Raw genomic sequence first — 19,934 nt, forward strand, 5'->3', positions numbered from 1 at the left:
TACTGTTGATCTTCAGTGTGGGGGTTGTGGAGCCAAATTCTGGATTTATTTACCCGATCTTTGAATATCTTTGGTTAGGGAGAGAGGGGTGAGGAAGATAATTAGTGCATTCATGCAGTGCAGTTGGGAAACTTTTGACACGGTATTAAAATAATTTGAACTCATCCCCCCCCACCCCCCCCCGCCAAAAAAAGAGAAGAGAATCTGGGAAACACTGGCTTACTTGGGGGGAGAATCTTTGTGCTGTCAGAGAATGAGTGAACAAAATTGCATTAGTACAGGGAAATGAGGTTTGAGACTAAAGAATAGCAATACTCCTCAAAACCCTAATGGCAGAGAAGTGATACTAAAGGAAAGACTGAAATTGGTAGCTGGGTTATGTTAAAACATGTTCCTGTCTCTGAATACAAATTGTATTTCACTACTGGCAACTCTTTGAATTTGTTGTGCCGAAACTTGCTAATCACACAATACATACGCTCTTCTTTTTGTAGGCGGCACTCCCCCTATCGCACACTGGAGCCAGTGCGTCCTCCAGTGGTACCAAATGATTACGTACCTAGCCCAACCCGTAATATGGCTCCCTCGCAGCAGAGCCCTGTGAGGACAGCTTCTGTGAATCAAAGAAATCGAACTTACAGGTATTTTCTCTCCCTCAGTGCAAATGTGACGGTCATAGTACCATAATTTTAGATTACTTCAGTTAAATCTCTCTCCTTTTCCAAGCACTAAGTTCTTTTCCTCACTCTACTCCCCCAGACCTCATCTGAATCCACCTCTCTCTCATGTTCTGATGCAGCTTTGAGGTCAGGAAGTTGGAAAAAAAAAACAAAAAAAAAAAAAAGAAAAAACAGACATCTTAAAATACAAACTTCTCTACAAAATTAATAGTTATAGTTGACCTGAAAAAAAGTTATGGACCAGATGTGGAAAAAATAGTTACAGATCACATATGGGAAATTGCAAGTTGTTTTTTGGTGGAACTTTACAGATGAAAAACTATACATAATAAAACAGTAATATGGGATGGTACATCAAGATATCATTACAAATAAAATTAATCAACCTGTTTAGGAAAACTGTGTTTTTATTATAAAACAAGTTTCTTCAGAGCGTAAAAGTAATAATACTATTTTTATGTGTTGAACCCTATCACTTACCACTTATATTTCTGCAGAATTTTTCCTCCTTTCTCAATTTCAATTTCAAGCATCTTTTGATGCTTATTAAAAGGTGATCAGAACAAGTTTCTTGAACTCAGTGTTTTTCCTATTTTACTCAAATTAGTACATGAAGTGGAGGGTTTTTGCATTATCTTTCTTTAGCAGTACTCATTTCAGAAAGTTTGGGGAAATGCGGGTGGTATCTGACTGTATATAAATAGTCCTGTTTGGGCGGCTCTCCTTTCTTCAGCAGCAGTGGGAGCAGCGGCGGAAGCCACCCCAGCAGCCGGAGCAGCAGTCGGGAGAACAGTGGAAGCGGGAGCGTGGGTGTTCCCATTGCTGTTCCTACTCCGTCTCCTCCCAGTGTCTTTCCAGGTAACACATGAACGGTGCCTCATCTTCGCTTGTCTTTTTTGAATTTGAACTCAGTTTCTGATTTAATTATAGTGGGCTTTCTTCCTAATCAGGATTTTTTTTTCCTTTAGGACTCCATAAATGTTGGGGAATCTTTATGCATTTGTCATTTTTAACCAAGCGATTTCTGAGTTTATGCTCACATGCGTCTCTGTTATTTGGCTTTGGCCTTTGGTGCCGTGGCTCAGTTGGTGCTTTGAGGTTTCAGGTACCTCCTGGGTATGACCACGTTTACTTCCAGCTAGTGTTACGACATTGCATATGTTTGGACACGGTCCGTGTTAGAGTCACATTGGTAACAAAGGATTGGACAAATTTAACGGTAGTTCTGGCAGTTAAATTTAGTGGACTTTTGGAACTTAATACTCTCTGAAATACTACCTTTTTTTCCCCCCAAAACATAAAAATGTGCTTGTTTAATGTGAAGACACCAAAGTTAAAATTTAGTTTTAAAAGCATGACACAGAAGACCTAGGGATAGAATTTTTAAATTTAATTTACTTATCATGATACCAAATAGATAGTATCTTTAAAAATCATGAAAAAGATTTGTGTTTTTCTAAATTTTTTTTTACCTAATATGTTTTTGTCTGGAATATGTGTTTGTTTTCTGATTTTTGTAATTCAAAATGGAATACTGTTTCCTAATGTATTATGTTTAGTTTTATATACTATTTACAAAATACAGGGCTAAAAATTACAATATAAAGGGAACATCTTTCTTCCAGAGTAGTGGCTTTCAGGTAAAATGGAATGCTGTTTTTAATGAATTAAAAAATCTGTACATTACCCTGAGCATTTTGAATTATTTGCTGCAAACCAAATAATCCTTTAATATAAGCTTCATTCTTTTTTTTTTTTTTTTTTTTTTTTTTTTTTACCATTCTCTTCTATTCTTTGGTTAGTGTTAAGCACTGAATATTTAACATTAGGTTCTCTAATGCCTTTTCTAATCCCGCCTAATGGGCCTGCCTCATTAATGCTGCCTCTTACTCCTCTTTCCCCTCAGCCCCTGCTGGCTCTGCTGGTACTCCTCCCCTTCCTGCTACTTCTGCATCTGCCCCTGCCCCTCTTGTTCCTGCTACTGTCCCTTCCTCCACTGCCCCAGACGCTGCTGCTGGGGGGGCCCAGGCCCTTGCTGATGGCTTCACTTCTCCAACTCCCCCTGTTGTTTCTTCCACTCCCCCCACAGGTGAGTACGGCTTGTTCCTTTGGCAGGCACGTCCAGTCATCTGGCTCTTTTACCTGGAGCTCTGGCTTTATGACTTTTGTTTGTGCCGTGTGTGTGTGTGTGTGTGTGTGTGTGTGTGTGTAAAATCTGAAAAATAATGGACTAATTTAGAAAATGGCATGTGACCAAAAAGTAGAATTTCCTGAGGAAGGGTAAAGTTCACATACACTTTTCCAGTAGAGTAACACAAATATACATTTTTTTAATTGCTTGAATTTCATTTATTGGAGATTTGTGAATTTAGTATGGAGCCATTTTCTGTACAGTTTTGAGGAGTTGTTGTTAGAAGTAGTGTTGCAGATTAAGTCTTTAGTAAAGACTTAAGGAAATAATTTTAAGGTATATTGTATAGGAAATGTTTGATGTAACAGTTTGGAAGTCTCTGAGTCTATCAAAGCAGCTCTGGAAACACATAGACAATGGACTTTTTAAGAATTTCAGGTTTACTGAAGTGTTACTTAAGGTTGACTGGTGTTTTAGTTTTTAAGACTGCATCCTAAAATCTGTCTTGATGGGGAAGGGGAAAAAGGTTCAGTTGCTACAAAATATATTTGCAAAGTTAATAGTGATGCTGGTTATTAGCAAACAAATTCTTTATCTATTATAAAAATGTATGTGTTTGGACATGCATCACCTTAGCTTGTCAAATACTTCATAGAATATATATTTAGCTCTGCTGCTATAACCAGATGTTTAAATGTGTTAAAGGGCACTTTTAGCTAAAATGGATTTTGGATGGTGTTTTATGGGTTAGCTTCTATAATAGAAATTTTTAAGAAAAGCTTTCCATGTAAACGTAAATGTGGGCTATTCTTTGATCTACACACGTTTCTGTTAGGCCAGACCGTCTAGTTAAATATAGGAATCTTGTTATGCTCCAGCACCAATGAAGTAAAAAATACATCTTGAAGTTGGTTGTAGGCCCAGAAGGAACAAATTACTCCCACCCAAGAGTCAACATTTTTGTAATAAACTCATAATTTAACAGGTACTGCTTCATAGTCTGCACTGAATAAACATTTGTTATATGAGTGGATAAGCATACTTTTTCTTAACAGAAAGCAAGGTGAATGCCTTAATAATTATGTCAATATACTCTCTTTTATACTGTCTTTGAATCACCAAGTACTTTTTTCTTTTCTTCTTAAGGTATAAGTTACATACAGAAGAATTCACCCTGTTTAGCATGTATGTTTGTCAAATGTATACGGTGATGTGACCACAGCTTCAGTCAAGATGTAGAATAGTCCTACCATCTGCACATTTCCTCTGTGTTCTTTGTAGTCAGTCATTCCTTTTTACTTCCAGCCCCTGGCAACCCTTTGATCTGTTTTGTTTTGTTTTTGTCTCTAAAGTTTTGCCTTTGTAAGAATATGTAAATAGAAGCGTATGGTATATAGCTTTTTGGGTCTGGCTTTTTGGCACCAGTGCATTTGAGTTTATTCATGTTGTTTCATGTTTCATTATTTTGCTCCCTTTTATTACTGAGTAGTGTTCCATCATTTGGATGTACCACAATTTGTTTATCCCTTTCCCGGTTGAGGGACATTTGGATTATTTCCGTTTTGGGGTTTTTATGAATAAAATTGCTGTAAGCATACACACGCAGACTTTGCGTGAGTGTAGGTTTTCAGTTCATTTGGGTAAACACCTAGGGAGTAGGATTGCTGGCTTGTATGGTAAATGAATGTTTAATTTTATGAGAGACCATCAAATTGTTTTCCAAAGCAGCTGAACACACCGCCACCAGCAGTGCGTGAGACTTCCTTGCATACTTGTTAGCACTTACTATTGTCAATTTGTTTTTGTTTTTTTTTTTTTGATTTAGCCAGTCTAATAGGTATACAGTAGTTTCTTGTGTGGTTTTGATGTTCATTTCCCTAATGACTAATGAGCTAGAACATTTTTTTGTGTGCTTCTTTGCCATCTGTTTATCTTCTTTGATGAAATGTCCTTTCAAATGTTTTGCTCCCCTCCACACACCTTTTGAGTTGGGTTGTTTTCTTATCGAATTCCTTTATTCCTGAATGTAAGTCCTTCATCGATTATACGATTTGGAAATATTTTCTTCCATTTGTGACTTATCTTTTTATTTTCTTAATGGTATCTTTAGAAGGGGAGTTCTTCATTTTGATTGCGTCTAGTTCATTGATTTTTTTTTTTTTCCTTTATGGATTGTGCTTTCAGTGTCATACTTTCAAACTTGTTACCTTACACAAGGTCACAGATTTTGTTCTGTTTTTTTTCTAGAACTTTTTAGTTTTAGATTTTATAGTTAGGTCCTTGTTAATTAAACTGTAGTTTTGTTTGCTTTTTTAACCCAAAGCAGAGTAAATGCCTTATTAATTGAATGAATAGAGTCTTTCATGTAGTGTTTTTTAATTACTGAGGACTTATGTGAGATTTTAGACTGGATCTAACTTTATAAAATTCATAATGGTTTAATTATCAGATGCTTTTAACTTGAAAATGGTAGGTTTGTATTAGTTTGTTACAGATTGATTACTAAAATGCCAATAATGTATTTGTATCTGGCGATTCAAATGACAGAATTTACCTTTTAATTAATAATTTATTAGTTTATATATTTTTACATTTTTTTTATCATTGTTACAGAGACTTGACAGATTATGTTTAAGCTTGAATACTCCAGATTTTTTGTACAACAGAATTGATTTTTAGGTTTTGATGCTGTCATAATGTAAAATTAAATGATATAGCAGATCTTGAGTACTTTTATAATATTCTTTATATGAGTTCATATGAACCCAAGTTTGATAAAGTTACGGAGTTACTGAAGCCCAATTTTACTCAGGTAAATCCTTTTTTTACGATCATGGATAAGATGAAAAATTGCCAGAACTGTTTTTCTTTCTTTTCTCCTTTCCCCCTCCCTTTCTTCCTTCCTGCACTTTCTCCTCTTTGCTCTTCCCTTTATCTCTCCTCACCTCCCCAGGTTCTTTCTCTCTCACTTCTGCTCCCTCCCCTTCCCTCCCCTCCTCTTACCTCCCCTCCTTTCGTGCCTGCTGGAGTGACCTCTCATGGGTGCTCCAGTGCTCTGTCTGATCCATCTGTAATAGTAGGCCTTCAGCTAAGTGATGTTAAGTGTAAGTGGAGTCAAGATAAAATTTAGGAACTGGATTGCATTAGGGAATTGGATAGATTAAGAAAGAATGTCTTTAGTTAGCATTAGCTGTTGAAATACTCAGCAAAATTGAGTGGAATTGCTAATAAATATTATAGGTTTGGAGATAGTATTACAAATAAGATATATTTTGATTCACTTTTTTTGTATCTTAACTTTTTTCTTAATTGTAAATTTCTTAAGCTCTAATTTTAAGACAAAATAATCTAGCTTTGGAGATGGAGATTTTTGATTGAATAAGATGTGTTTAATTTGGAATTATGTCACCTGATTGCTGAAATATTTTGTTTTCCTTTAAACTGCTTTGCCACCTTAAATTTGCTGCCATTATTATTATTATTATTATTTTGGATAAGACCGTGTGTCAAACATTTTTTCTTTTGCTTTCCCAAATGTCATTCCTGTTTAGTTTTGTTTTTTTTTAAGGATTTATTTATTTATTTTACAGAGTGGGGGTGGCGGTGGGGAGGGGCAGAGGGAGAGAGAATCCAAGCAGGACACAGGGCTTGATTTCAGGAGCCTGAAATCACCACCTGAGCTGAAACCAAAACCAAGAGTCAGGTGCTTAATCCACTGTGCCACCCAGGTGCCCCTTTTTCTTCCTCCCTCCCTCTCTCCCTCCCTCCCTTTCCCCCCTCCCTTTCCTCCCTCCCTTCCATCCCTCCCTCCCTCCATCCATTCCTTTCTTCCTTCCTTCCTTCCTCTTTTGAGAGAGAGTGCATGTGAGTTGGGCGGTGGAAGGGCAGAGGGACAGAGAGTCTTAAACAGGCTCCACGTCCAGAGCCGAATCTGACATGGCGCTCAATCTCACAACCCTGAGATCATGACCTGAGCTGAAATTAAGAGTCGGATGCTAACCTACTGAGCCACCCAGGTGCCCCTTGTCTTGTTTAGTTTTTAGTGGCCATTTTTGGGGGGTAGAGGAGGAAGTAAGCCATAAATTTTAGTTGTGATGATTTGAAACCCTATCAAATTATTAGTTTAATAAAATTGTAATTAATAATCTATTTAGAACGTAGCTTTTCCAAACCTAATTTTATTTACCTATTTTCCTGCTTTTGCACTTTGATGTCAGCTGACCAATAACTGTGACCTTGCATGATGTTTATCAGATAGCAATTAAATTAGCTAAACATTGTTATTTTTAATAATCTTATTAAGATTCAGGCAATGTACCTAAAGCATTTCATTGCCTGAGATAATTATCTTTTAATGACAAATTTATGCTCTGTCCCTTTTCCAGGTCATCCTGTTCAGTTCTACAGCATGAACAGACCTGTTACTCGCCATACTCCTCCAACAATAGGGGGCTCGTTGCCCTATAGACGCCCTCCTTCCATAACGTCACAGACAAGCCTTCAGAATCAGATGAACGGAGGACCTTTTTATAGCCAGAATCCAGGTTAGATTTTCTTTTGCATTCTGTAGAGTATATCTAATTAAAAATTTCAGTTACAGGGGAAAAAACCTTTAATTACAAATTACTAACACATAATAGGTGTTTAGTACTGTTTGTTGAATGAATGGAAGAATGACTACGAGGTTGCTAATACTGTATCATTCAGTTCCTTTTTTTTTAATCAGTACATGATTTCCATATAAAGTTGTAGAACTTAATTTTTCTGAACAGAATCTTTGATTGTGCTAGTGATTGTTTGCTTTTAAGAATAATGTTGTGGTGAACAGTATTTCCTTCTTATTTAATCAGATATCCTTGCTCTATGAATACCAAATAATGAAAATTGAGTGTTCATGAACAGAGTTTGTAAGTGGTATAGTAAAAGAGAAATGATATTTTTGAACTATTTGTGCTAGGCAGTTATACTATCTTACTCAATTCTCATACCAAACCTATGATGGGAAAGCTAGGACTTGGACGGATTGATCCAGATATTACAGTCATCTTTCTGTTGCATCATGCATACAGAAAAAATTAATCTGGCACATATTTAAACCATATGTAGTCATTATTTTTGCTTCTTCCCCAGAGAGGGTAAGAGCAAATTTTAGACCCTATGACTATTGTGGACATGGTATAGCAACTTACTGTGTTTTTCTGGATTTTTGCCCAGAGGCCAGTAAGCCTGTGTATCTTTAATATTAGGGGACAACCCATTCCATCTCTGATAAGCCCTGAAACTGGTCTACTGTGGCTACTACCTTTTGGTGAAACCTTATTTCTTTGGAGTCATGCAGAAGAAATTTGATCCTCCTTCTACATAACTGCAGTTTAAAGAATGCTTTTATATATATTATCCCATTTGATTCTTATAATCATGTGATCATTTTCATCTGTATTTTGCAGGATGAGAAACTGAGGTGACGTCAGGTTAGAATTTGAACTTAGGTCATCTGCCTCTAAGTTCCATGTCCTTTCTTCGTACTCGCCTCCCTACCTTCAGATTTTAAAAAATCTTTTACTCTCCTAGTCTTCTCTTTGGTGGGGGGTGGGGGGGGTGAGGAGGATATCCACATTGTGATATAAAATGCATGAGAGCCAGAGACCCTGTCAGTCTTTTATACAGTTTTATCCTGGGAATAGTGCTCAGTAAATTCACTGGTTTTCTGTGAGATGGAAATCTGGCAGCACTGTTACTGTATTTGGTTGAGTTTGAAAGGGCATTATAACATAGGAATTAAAATATGGAACACCCAGTGTCTAGTGCCAAGTCCTAAGAGTACAATAATTGTTTTCTAATGATCCTAAGGGTACAATAGTTGTTTTCTAATGAGATTATTTCAGAAGCAAGTTAATGAAAGGAACACTTTGATCAGGGCTTAACTGAAACCCTTTTGGTTGTCATTGATTCTTAATAATCTAGCCAAAGAAATAGGAACACCAATTTATTATTCATCTTGTCAGCAGCAAAGAGGGTCACCAAAATAAATAGAGCTAAGCATAAGTTAACAGTTTTTAACCTTAAATATGAAGGTGAAGGCCCTTGGTGGTAAAGAAGTATGTGTGTACACATACACACACACACACACACACACAACTTGTACATTTACATATATAGACCTAGTTTGGTAAGTGTCCTAGTTCAGGCTGTTGTCGTAATGTGCCATAGGACAGGGTGACTTATAAATAACAGAAATTTATTTCTCACAGTTCTGGAGGCTTAAAGTCAGATCAGGGTGCTAACGTGGTCAAGTTCTGGGGTTCTCTTCCAGGTTGCAGACTGCTATCTTCTCGTATCTCACATGGTGGAAAAAGAGAGGGAGTTGTCTAGGTCTCCTTTGTAAGGGCACTAATTGCATTCATGAGGGGTCTACCCTCATGACCTAATTGCCTCCCAAAGACCCCACCTCCTAATACCATCACATTAGAATTTCATGAATATGAAATTTAGGGATGCATAAATATTCAGTCCATAACATTAAAAAATCAATAATAATCAAGGTCTTTGGTAATAGATAATCATGTATTTTACTGCTCACAGTTTCTTACAGCAAAGACTAAAAAATCTAATTTATAAAGTGAAATGTTGGTTCCAAGAAATGTGACTGTATATAGTTATATGGGAGAGGAATTTATGAACAAGTATGGTGTTTTACACAGGGAAAATATCAAGCTGTAACCATTGAATGTTATTAATAACAACTAAAAAGAAACAGTGAAAAAATAATATTGGGTTGGTGGTATTGCAGAAGAGAAGCCAATAACATATATCCTCTAAATAATAGTTAAGTTACAGCATTACCATAAATTTCCAGAAGAATACAGATGTGGTGGGGCTTTAGCAAAGTATGAATAAAGAGCAGTAGCAAGAAGCAATTTTCAAATCCTTATATTAGGCAATCTTTAGGGTTTGTTAGAGAATGCTTACTCTTTTTTTTTTAATTTTTTAAAGAATGCTTACTGTAATGAGAGCAAAAAAACAGGAAAACAACTGAAAAGTGTTACATTCTTAGATGACCAAGTAAACCAGATAGACCCTTTATACTGATTATTAACACAAGCTGTGTTTTTAAACTTTGTGTTAATTTGCTACTTTTTCTTGGCATAACATCTTATGGTGATTTTTTTGCTTGAAAAGGAATAACAATGATCCAATTCTTTTAACCCTTCTGAAACTACAGAACTGATAATTATTTGGTAACCATATTCTTTTCCATCAAAAAGCCTCCTTACTGGGGTGCCTGGGATCAAGCCCCGCCTTGCCTCGGGCTCCCTGCTCGGCGGGAAGCCTGCTTCTCCCTCTCCCACTCCCCCTGCTTGTTTTCCTCTCTCTCTGTCTCTCTGTCTGTCAAATAAAGAAATAAAATCTTTAATAAAAAAGCCTCCTTACTGAGTATGATTAGTTGAGTTCACTTTTAAATACTCCCTGCTGTTCATGTTTAGGAAATATTTCACTCTTAAAATGAATTGCTTAAATCATTTCCTTCACTGCAATGTAAAATATAAGCACCTAAACTTGAATGTGCTCTCAGATGTCTATAACCTCTAACGGTGGTGTTTTTTTTTTTAAGATTGATTTATTTATTTTAGAGATGGTGGGGGAGGGGAGAAGAAGAGAGAAACTTAAGCAGACTCTGCACTGAGTGTGGAGCCCACTATGGGGCTCTCACAACCCTGAGATCATGACTTGAGCTGAAACCAAGAGTCGGACACTTAACTGCGCCACTCAGGTGCCCCGGTGGTATCCTTTAATGGTTTTAAAAGTAGTATTTAGAATGTTTATTATGTCTGATTTTCTCAGAGTATTTATAAATCTGTAGAAATAAGCTGTAAAATTCCAAGTTATTTTTTCAAAACGCTTTGAAGTAGACATTTTAAAACAATAAGCCTCAAAGATTATGCTCCAAAGGATTTTATAAATAACCAGGAAGGTCATGTTTGGAAAGTCTGTATATTGCATCAGCACCGACTCATCCTCTAAATTTGGTTTGCTTGCAAAGTCTATTACTATATACATGTCTACTTGTTGCTGTGTGTAGAACTTAAGATCTCTCTATAAACTCCAGTTTGGTGAGGCCATCTCTTCACATTAACATCGTTAGTGTATATTGTGAACATAAAACTCCTGAATCTAAGTTTGGAGATCTTTTGGTGGTTATAGGGAAAGGGTCTTGTCACATGAAGAATCATCTTAGCTAAGTAGAGTGAAAACAAGTGTCTAGTTACCTCTGCTCTTCCCTGTTCACAAGATGCCTGGGACTAGAACCAAATATTGCAGGTAATTCTTCTCATCAAAATCCTGCTTAAATCTCCTGGAATGGTTCATTTTCCGCTCAGCTCTAAGGACAATAAATCTAGTCTAAAGTAGGATGTTCTGGTTCACAGGAGTTCTGGTCAGATGAAATCTTAACATGGTCCGAAAAGAAAATGCTGTGATATCTGAATTAATTTGGACCATCACATTAAAATTTTGCCCTGGGGAAAAAAAAGTAGCATTTGGGGTGACCTTTGTAAACTGTTTGGAACTGAATTTTTTAAACATGGTCTGGCTTTGAGAAAAATCCAACTTGTTTTGTTACAAAGTAAATCTGTTTTAGAAAGATTTGTGATTGGTTTTTACCTGGGCTGTTCTTGGTGGACTTCTTAAAACCCTATGGTTTCAGATTTTCACTTGCAGAACTAGAAAAGAAATAGAACATACTCATCTTAAAAAATAATAATACATTTGATCTACCTACAAAAAGACTGTTCTGAGTTAAGCACCTAATCATTTTGGTTTTGCTGAGCACCAGAAGGTCATTTAAAAAAAAAATTGGATGAGAAACAGTGACTGAAGTGGGGGATTCCCTACTTTTCTGTTATAGGACAGGTTGGGACTGGTGCTAACAGAAGAGGAACATTTTCATCTTATTTGATGGGAACATACACCCAATAAGTACTTTCCTAGAATGCCAGTTGCTGTTTGCTTCTCTTTCTCTTTTATCAGCTTTGTCTCTGCTACTTCTGTGTTCATTATGTCGTCTTCTTCCTCCAAGTTTAGAAACACAGGGTATTGGGAACATATCAGCAATTGTCCCAAGCCTCTGTGAGGGGGAGACACGGCATCGAAGGGTTTACTACCAAGAAGTATGACTTTAGGGAAAAACCTAATCAAAAGGTACCTTCTAAGAAAGTACCCATTTCTAGGGTTATTCTACACTACCCCTTACATCTAGATATTCTTTAGTATTAACTAATAGCTTAACTCTTGTCTACATATCATCTATGTTCCTTAGTTACCAAGTGGTACTTTTTTCACACTGTTACTAAGTTCTCTTCTTTTCTTTGTGTTTATGCTGCCTTGATATTTTTTGGGGCCAGGTCCTGGGTTAGGCATTCTGCATGCATTAGTTTTTTGTTTTTGTTTTCTTTTTAAATCTTTGCAACCACTCTGTAAAGCAAACCACTCTTTTTCATCACATTTATGGATTAGGTCCAAAGAAGTTATTACTAGGTGTTTAACAACAAGGAAATCAGATATTTGATGCTGAGTGACTTTAAAGTCCAGTCTCTTACCACTGAGTACTCTTTCCCCTAAGGTACTTCCCTATTTCATACCTACCCACTTACTTTTCCAGGTTTGTATTTTCCCTCTGGGCTATTTTGTGCTAGCATATATAGAGAAACATTTCCAGTCCTGTGAACTGGTCATGCTCTTTTATACCTCTCAGCCTTTGCCCCTCACTTGGTTCTCATCTTGTCTTTCTCCATTCTTGTCTGCTTGTTCAACTCCTTTTTTTCCAGTGCCCGCTCAGAGAGTATTTCTGTGTGGCCTTCCCTACCACTAGCGCATCCCGGTGCCCCCCACCCCCCACCGGCACCTCACACCATCCCCATGCCAACTCTCCCAGCACAGCCCCCTCCAGCGGATTGTTACAAACATTGCTGGGTTGAGGTTATTATTTTGTTTTGTAACCCCAATTAGAATGTGGTCTCTTTGAGGGCAGTGACTTTTTCATCTTTTCAGTTGCATTAGTCTTAACTGTAATTTAGAATTAATAAAGCTGTTCTTTTTTTATAAGAAGATGCATACTATACTTTATACCCATTCTGAAGGAAACTATAACTGTAGAATTAATCTTGGGCAATTGTTTGGCATGTACCTCGTTTATTTATTTACATACATTAAACATTTGTTGTAGGCTGACTAGTGCTAGGCACTGTACCAGGTGTTTGGGATAGAAGGAAAGACACCCTGGGGAGGAGAGAATGATTTGAATGAGTTCAGTGTTTTTTTTTGTATGAATTGGGATTACAAAAAATTGTAATGACACAGACCTAACTCTCAGAATGGTTTTGATAGTGGCCTCCTAGCAGAGTGCGTGCCACTTACTAGAAAGTCAGTAAATATTTAATTAAGGAATGAAGAACCAGTTAATTTGCCTGTTAATGAAGTAATGAAAAGTATAAATTTAGGATGTTGGGATGCAATTTTTTTTTTTCTGGTATTGAACATTTAAACTTGTAACCTTTAAAATCCTGAAGACCAAATTATTTGTAATAATCTGCAGAAATTCTTTGAGAAGACATGTTATTAGTGATATGACAAGATCAGTTTGCCGTTACATGTTAGAATAGATTTGTATATAATAAATGCTTCCTGTTACAATTTTTAGAACTTTCTTTAAACTCCCCTTAATACTTTGTTTTTTGTGTTAATGTATTATCCCTCAGAAGAGGATCTTTAAGATAGCTTATAAAATATTTGTACATAGTGGTTTCCCTCCTTATATGTTCATTTGATTGTATTAGCCTTTCCTTTTAATGTAACTCGCCCTTACCCCTTATCCTCCACACCTTTTTTGTTTTTGCAGTATCTCTTGCTCCTCCTCCTCCCTCCATTCTACAGGTAACTCCTCAGTTACCTTTAATGGGATTTGTGGCCAGAGTCCAAGAAAATAGTAAGTTTATGTCTTCTTTATGCTGTAGATCAGATTATAGGCATAAAATGTCATTTATATAAGATTGGCTGAATAGTAATTCATTCGCTAATACTTCACATATTTGCATATTATGAACAAGTCACTGGGTGAGCAGCTAGTGTGAATGATAAAATAATTAAGATGAAGTCCTCTGCTTTCAGGTAACTTAAAATCTGGTAGTGAAGAGAAGACAAAAGTAAAATAAAGCACATGTAAGAAAAGAAAGACCACATCTAACCAAGGAGATGCTACTTGGTCACCAGATATCCCATCTTTTTCTCTGGGTTGCTCAAACAAGTAGTAGCCTAGTTTCCTATCACTGGAGTTGTAGGGTTTTGTGGCCGGCTTGAGAATCTTCCTCCAGTCTTGTGATTCCAGGTGTAAAGATGGCCATGCCGTGGTAGGTCTCAGGGGACCAAATTGCCAGTCTGTCTCCCAAAAGAATTGGCGATGAATTTACACTGGCCTGTGGCCTGGGGTCAAGACATGCAGGATTAGATAACTAATTTTATTGACCCATTCAGTCTTCTCCTAGGGAAGCATTAAGGAAGCTCAGGAGCCTGATACCTACAAAGCAGGAGGCCTGTATCACATTCAGTGAGGAATTGCTGTCACAGACACCAGTGAACATAGTCCGTCAGATAGATGAATTCTCTTTTTATGGGTGGTCTATACAAGGAACCCACATCACAATCATCAGGTTGCATGATGGGTATGGAATCTGAACCAGGGGAATTACGTTAATGAAAGTTTTAATGCCATCAGTATGAAGAAGCCCAATCTCTGTATCTCATAACAGGGATGGCCTGACCAGAGGGGTAGAAATGTTTGCACTCTGTTGCTTAGGACTCCTGCTTCTTCGATGGGCATTGCTGATACTAGAATGTGAGCTCTTATGAGAGCAGGAACTTTTGGTTGTTCTGTTGGCTGGCTGTTTCCCCAGCACTTAGAGAAGCATCAGACACAGAGCAGACACTCTAGTCCCTGGATTTTGTTTTTTTTGTTTGTTTGTTTTTTTGTGCTTCTATAGCTAACCAAATGCCCCCTTTTTATGGACACATTTCTTTGTTGTATTTCAACTGGTTATAATCCAGTCTTACTTGCCTAAGGGCTCAGTGTCTCTTTCAGGTGCCTTTGCATCTCTGTTTGCTAGCTTCTGAAAGTAGTCTAGCTTTTGCTTATTGGAAGGTAAACCATGAGCATGAGCACCTCCAATATTTAGCAGTGTGATTGCCTTTTGGGATAGTCTTTTCTTTCTTTCCATAGTCATATATATATATTTCTCACCTACAAAATGTATAAAAATAAGAAAACTTTGTGTATGAGGTGAGCTGTGGCTTATTTTACAGAGACAGCAGGACTTCTGCATTCAAATGAATGTTCTCTTCAAAACATTCACCTTGGAAAGATACATACTTGTCTTTTAGAATTATCTTCATAGTTTTCAGGTATATGATTTTGAAGATTACTCTGGTAGCAGATAGTCTGTAATAAGATCGATGTTTGGAAACAGTCTGGAATTATTTGGAACCAGGTATACTGGGCTCAGTAGTACAGCTATGATTCTATTATTCTTCTTAAAATCCTTCTATGGCTCCCCATTGCTCTTTGGATAGAATTCAAACTGTTGGAAGGTCTTTCCTGCTTAGTCCTCTTCAGCTTCCTCATGCCTCTTTCTACTGAACTTTGGCCCGTTCTTTGAAGGGTTCCTACTTTCTTACCTTTGTATTTTTTTTTTCCTGTACATCTGACATGAAGTATCTACCCTCACTCCATCCTACCCTCTGGCCATTAACTCTTACTTATTCTTCAGGTTCAGGAAACCTTTCCTGACCTACATAAGAGTTTTGGTCTATTGCTGTGTTTTCCATAGTGACTTAAAGCACTTACTGCACATAATTACTAGTGAAAATTTGGTTGTCCATGTCTCTCTGATTTTTGCCTACTGCTCTGTCCCAGTGCTGAGCATAGTAGCTAACCATAGTAGGCTCTCAGTTGATGTTTGTTGAATGAATAATCATGAAACATGACTTTAAAGTTGCTGATCTCATCCCATAATAGTGTATCTCTTAAGATAACAGGCCCTGAAGTTCAAATTCCTGCTCTTCCACTTACTCAGTGTAGGACTACTTACTCTTGGAAAGCCAGTTTCCACACCCATAAAATGAGGACTAAAAACACACCTCCCAAAGTAAAGATTAAATGAAATAATGTATCAGAAAGTGCTAGCTGAGTAATTGGAACATTTTAAGTAAAAATGGTAGCTTATGTCAGTCTCATTAAACTAACTCTGAGGCGTTCTAAGAAACGGTAAAAATAAGCAATGGCAGAATCTGAGTAATTTTGTGGTGTAATTTCTCAAGGTGATTGTTTTGAAAGACAGCGTTCCTTTGGATCTTTGTTTTTATGTAATTGTTTAAAGTCAATCTCTTTACCTTATAAGTGCAAATAGGTTATATTGTTGATTCTTATCCCAACCATATGTAATTTGTCATAAAATATATGCTAAATCACATATCTATAGTTTTTATTTAAAAAAACCATTATGAGTAAAAGAATCCCCTTTAATGGGTAAAGTTTTGAAATGCGTCAAGCAGAGAGGTTGGGAAGTAGACTGGCAGCAGGTGGAAGCGTACTGGAATAGGACAGAGTCTGATACTGGTGTGGCCGGTCCTCACCAGACACCAGCAGTCTTCTCAGAGTCAATCAGTAGGCTTAGATGAAAGAGAGAAAATAAACAGGATTGCTCAGAGGATTTCACAGAAACAGTACTGATACCTCATAAATAAGAATTAATAAATAAAATTGGGCAGCTGATAAATGCAGCTTTACTCCGTTTATTTTGTTGAGCTGTGCTCAGTTATGTACCAAGCATTTTGAAAGCTTTGAGTTGCCTGAGTTTGGAGATAATCTTTTAGATGTTACTATATGCTGATACTTGAGCTGTGGAAGCAGATCTCTACAAGGAGAGACTTTTAAGTCACTCTTGGATATTTAGCTTGAGGAGATTCTGGATCATAAATCAGTCTGAATTAGTTGAAATTCTCTCTCTCTATAAAAAACAGCAAACACAAACATCTTCATAGATTAAGTTACCCAAAGTCTTGTGATTTCCATTCCACTAATTTGGTAAAATGCTATTTAAAAAAAAATTCATTGAAAGGAATGTAGATTACTAATATTTGACTATACACAAGCGCATTCTAATTTATTATAAATTAAATATGCTTGTACATATCCAAATTATTAATATTTCTGATAACCACTGCTCCTTGGATATAACATAAAACCAAACTATATTGTACTTATCTCTTTCTTTGAAAAAGAGGATTCTGTATTAGCATAAACAGGTTCCAAGAGGCTCATTTAATAATTACTGTTTTGGCTAAGCTTTATTCAACACCCATCAGTCCTCACCCAAAGGGAGGAGAAAGTCATGCTTGGAGATTTGAAACATTATAGTTGGTGGGGAGCCTTCTCTTGCCCACTCATTTTTTGAAAGATCATCATTTTCAAGTCTAGATTTATATTCCGTGTATATAGAAGCTTGGATAGGAAATACTGAACTTTGCATAACATGTAGTTTTGTTATCAGCTTGGTACATTCTCAGTTTCAGATACACCACCTCCACCACCACCTGTGGAAGAACCAGTCTTTGATGAGTCCCCCCCTCCTCCTCCTCCCCCAGAAGATTATGAAGAGGAGGAAGCAGCTGTGGTTGAATATAGTGATCCTTATGCTGAAGAGGACCCACCGTGGGCTCCAAGATCTTACTTGGAAAAGGGTAAGTTTCAGAGGGATATCTAGAGGGATGGGAAGACACCTCTACATAGAAATGGAATTTACTGGTACTGAAGAGAACCTTATTTTTTTACTGATAGGTAAAGTTTTGCTTGCATAACCTATGCAACATCTTATTAATTTAGTTTACAAGGTTCGTGATTTTTAAAAGTCACACTAATAAAATTCTGTGACTATCTGATTTTATACTGATGGTTATTTATTGTTCCTACTGAACATGCTTTTTTATGAGTGGTTTCTATAAGACAAAAATTTTAAAAATAGGGTTTTTCTGGAATGCCTCAGAAAGAGGATGGTTTTTCCAAATTATTAGTTATTTTTGTGGTATCTTCTAGTAGATATTTTAGGCTAAGCATCTGCGTATGAAACTTTCTTCCAAACAATAATGGTTTCTCAGTTTCTTTGCAGAGTAGTATTGGGCATTTTTTTAAGTGAAAAATTTTTCTGAATGAAACTTTTCTGACATACTTTTGGGACACAGGCTTCCAAATCTCACCAAGACTAGCTCAGAAAAAAATGTATCCTATCTTGAAATTTTCTATTAAGGAAATCAAAGTTACTCACTGGTTTTAAAAATTGACCACATTAGAATCAACTGGGGAGTTTACCCTAACAAATAGTGGACTTCCACTTTTGGCCAAGGTAAAGCAGATCAGATTTACCCTTCCTCCTAAAGCAGGAATGAATTCAGAAAAAAATATAAAAAATAATGATTTTCAGACATTGTACAACAGGCAGTGGTAGACTGTGACCCCATGATGGAGAAGGAAGTCAAACGAGGTAAACCTTTGATTGTCCTAGCTTGCTAACTAGGGGAAATTTCTGGGCCACAGTACAAGGAGGTGGAATCCAAACAGAGCCTGGAGATCTCACTGCGTAGACAAGGTAGAGATCAGTATCTTGGGAGGCCACAGAGAAGAAGTAGTTACACAAAGAGGACAGAGCTCTGGAGATCTGCAGAAGGGTCCCTGTAAGTCTTTTATTGAATACTCATCTGTGCATGTGTGTGAAGAAACTACCTGAGACTGGAGAAAGAACAACTAGAAAGAAGTATGCAAAAAAATTATTGGAAATAACAAGTCTGGGAATAGTTCATGCTCCCGAACCAGCCAGAATAGAAAGACCTTGCAATACACAAGACATAGAGAAGAGGCCTCAAAACTGTGTCCCCTTAGTGATGGGGCCAAATTAGCCCTACACTAAAGGTTGCTCTGGACTGTTCTAACAAATGCTTAAATGCAAACCTTGAAAGCATCCAACTGATTTCAAGTAACTTAATTGATCTCCAGAACAAAATCCAACATTGTTCAAAAAAGTAAAAAAAATCCAGGGCACCAAAAAGTAAGATCCACAGTGTCCAGCATCCAAAAATTTCAAGGCATGTAAAAAAGCAGGAAAATATAACTCATAACTAAAAGAAGTCAGTCAATAGAAACAAAGCTAGAAGTGACTGAGATGATGGAATTACCAGACAAGGCTGTTATATATTAGAAATGCCCATGTGTCCAAGAAAGTAAAAGAAAACATAAACACAAGAGAGAAGCAGAGTATCTTTAAAAAAAAAAAAAAAAGAAAGAAACCCACATAGAATTTCTAGAGATGAAAAATAACAGTATGTAAAGTGACACTTCAGAAGAAAAGATCAGCAACTTGGACGATATGACAATACAAACTATCCAAAATGAGAATGGAGAAAAACCAGAAAACAGAGCAACAGATATGTGGGACAATATCAAATAGTCTTCATTTGCAGAAGATACGATTTTTTTTTTTTTAAGATTTTTTTTTATTTATTTGAGAGAGCGAGAGAGCACAAGCAGGGGGAGTAGCAGAGGGAGAGGGGGGAGCAAACTCTCCTGCTGAGCAGGGAGCCTGATGCCAGGCTTGATCCCAGGACCCTGAGATCATGACCTGAGCCAAAGGCAGACACTTTACTGACTGAGCTGCCTAGGTGCCCCAGAAGATAACGATCTTATATGTAGAAAATCCTACAAGGAATCCACAAAGAAGCTGGTAGAACTAAAAAGCGAGCTTAGCAAGATTGTAGGCTACAAAGTCAATGTGCAAAATTAATTGGATTTTATTTATTTTTTTTATTTTTTTAAAGATTGTATTTGAGAGAGAGATAGCGACAGAGATAGAGCATGAGGGGGAAGAGGGAGAGGGAGAAGCAGGCTCTCCACTGAGCAGGGAGCCCGATGCGGGGCTTGATCCCAGAATCCTGGGATCATGACCTGAGCCGAAGGCAGACGCTTAACCAACTGAGCCACCCAGGCACCCCAAATGAAGTGGATTTTTATATACGAGCAACAAACATTT

General features: G+C 37.1%; 1 protein-coding gene across 29 annotated transcripts in view; it reads left to right on the forward strand.

The window, feature by feature from the left end:
• Positions 1 to 19,934, forward strand: part of ABI2 (abl interactor 2) — a 164,565-nt gene that overhangs the window by 89,361 nt on the left and 55,270 nt on the right. For 3 of the 29 annotated variants that reach the window (XM_036073866.2, XM_036073875.2, XM_036073868.2), the window contains 6 exons: positions 495 to 641; positions 1,414 to 1,538; positions 2,587 to 2,769; positions 7,197 to 7,355; positions 13,706 to 13,792; positions 17,425 to 17,598. In XM_036073866.2, the coding sequence (XP_035929759.1) occupies positions 495 to 641; positions 1,414 to 1,538; positions 2,587 to 2,769; positions 7,197 to 7,355; positions 13,706 to 13,792; positions 17,425 to 17,598 (875 nt within the window). The remainder of the gene's footprint in view (positions 1 to 494; positions 642 to 1,413; positions 1,539 to 2,586; positions 2,770 to 7,196; positions 7,356 to 13,705; positions 13,793 to 17,424; positions 17,599 to 19,934) is intronic. The other 26 variants (XM_036073881.2, XM_036073879.2, XM_036073882.2 and 23 more) reach the window with 15 other exon arrangements.

The sequence above is a fragment of the Halichoerus grypus genome, chromosome 4 (assembly GCF_964656455.1).
Source record: "Halichoerus grypus chromosome 4, mHalGry1.hap1.1, whole genome shotgun sequence".
NCBI lineage: Eukaryota > Metazoa > Chordata > Mammalia > Carnivora > Phocidae > Halichoerus > Halichoerus grypus.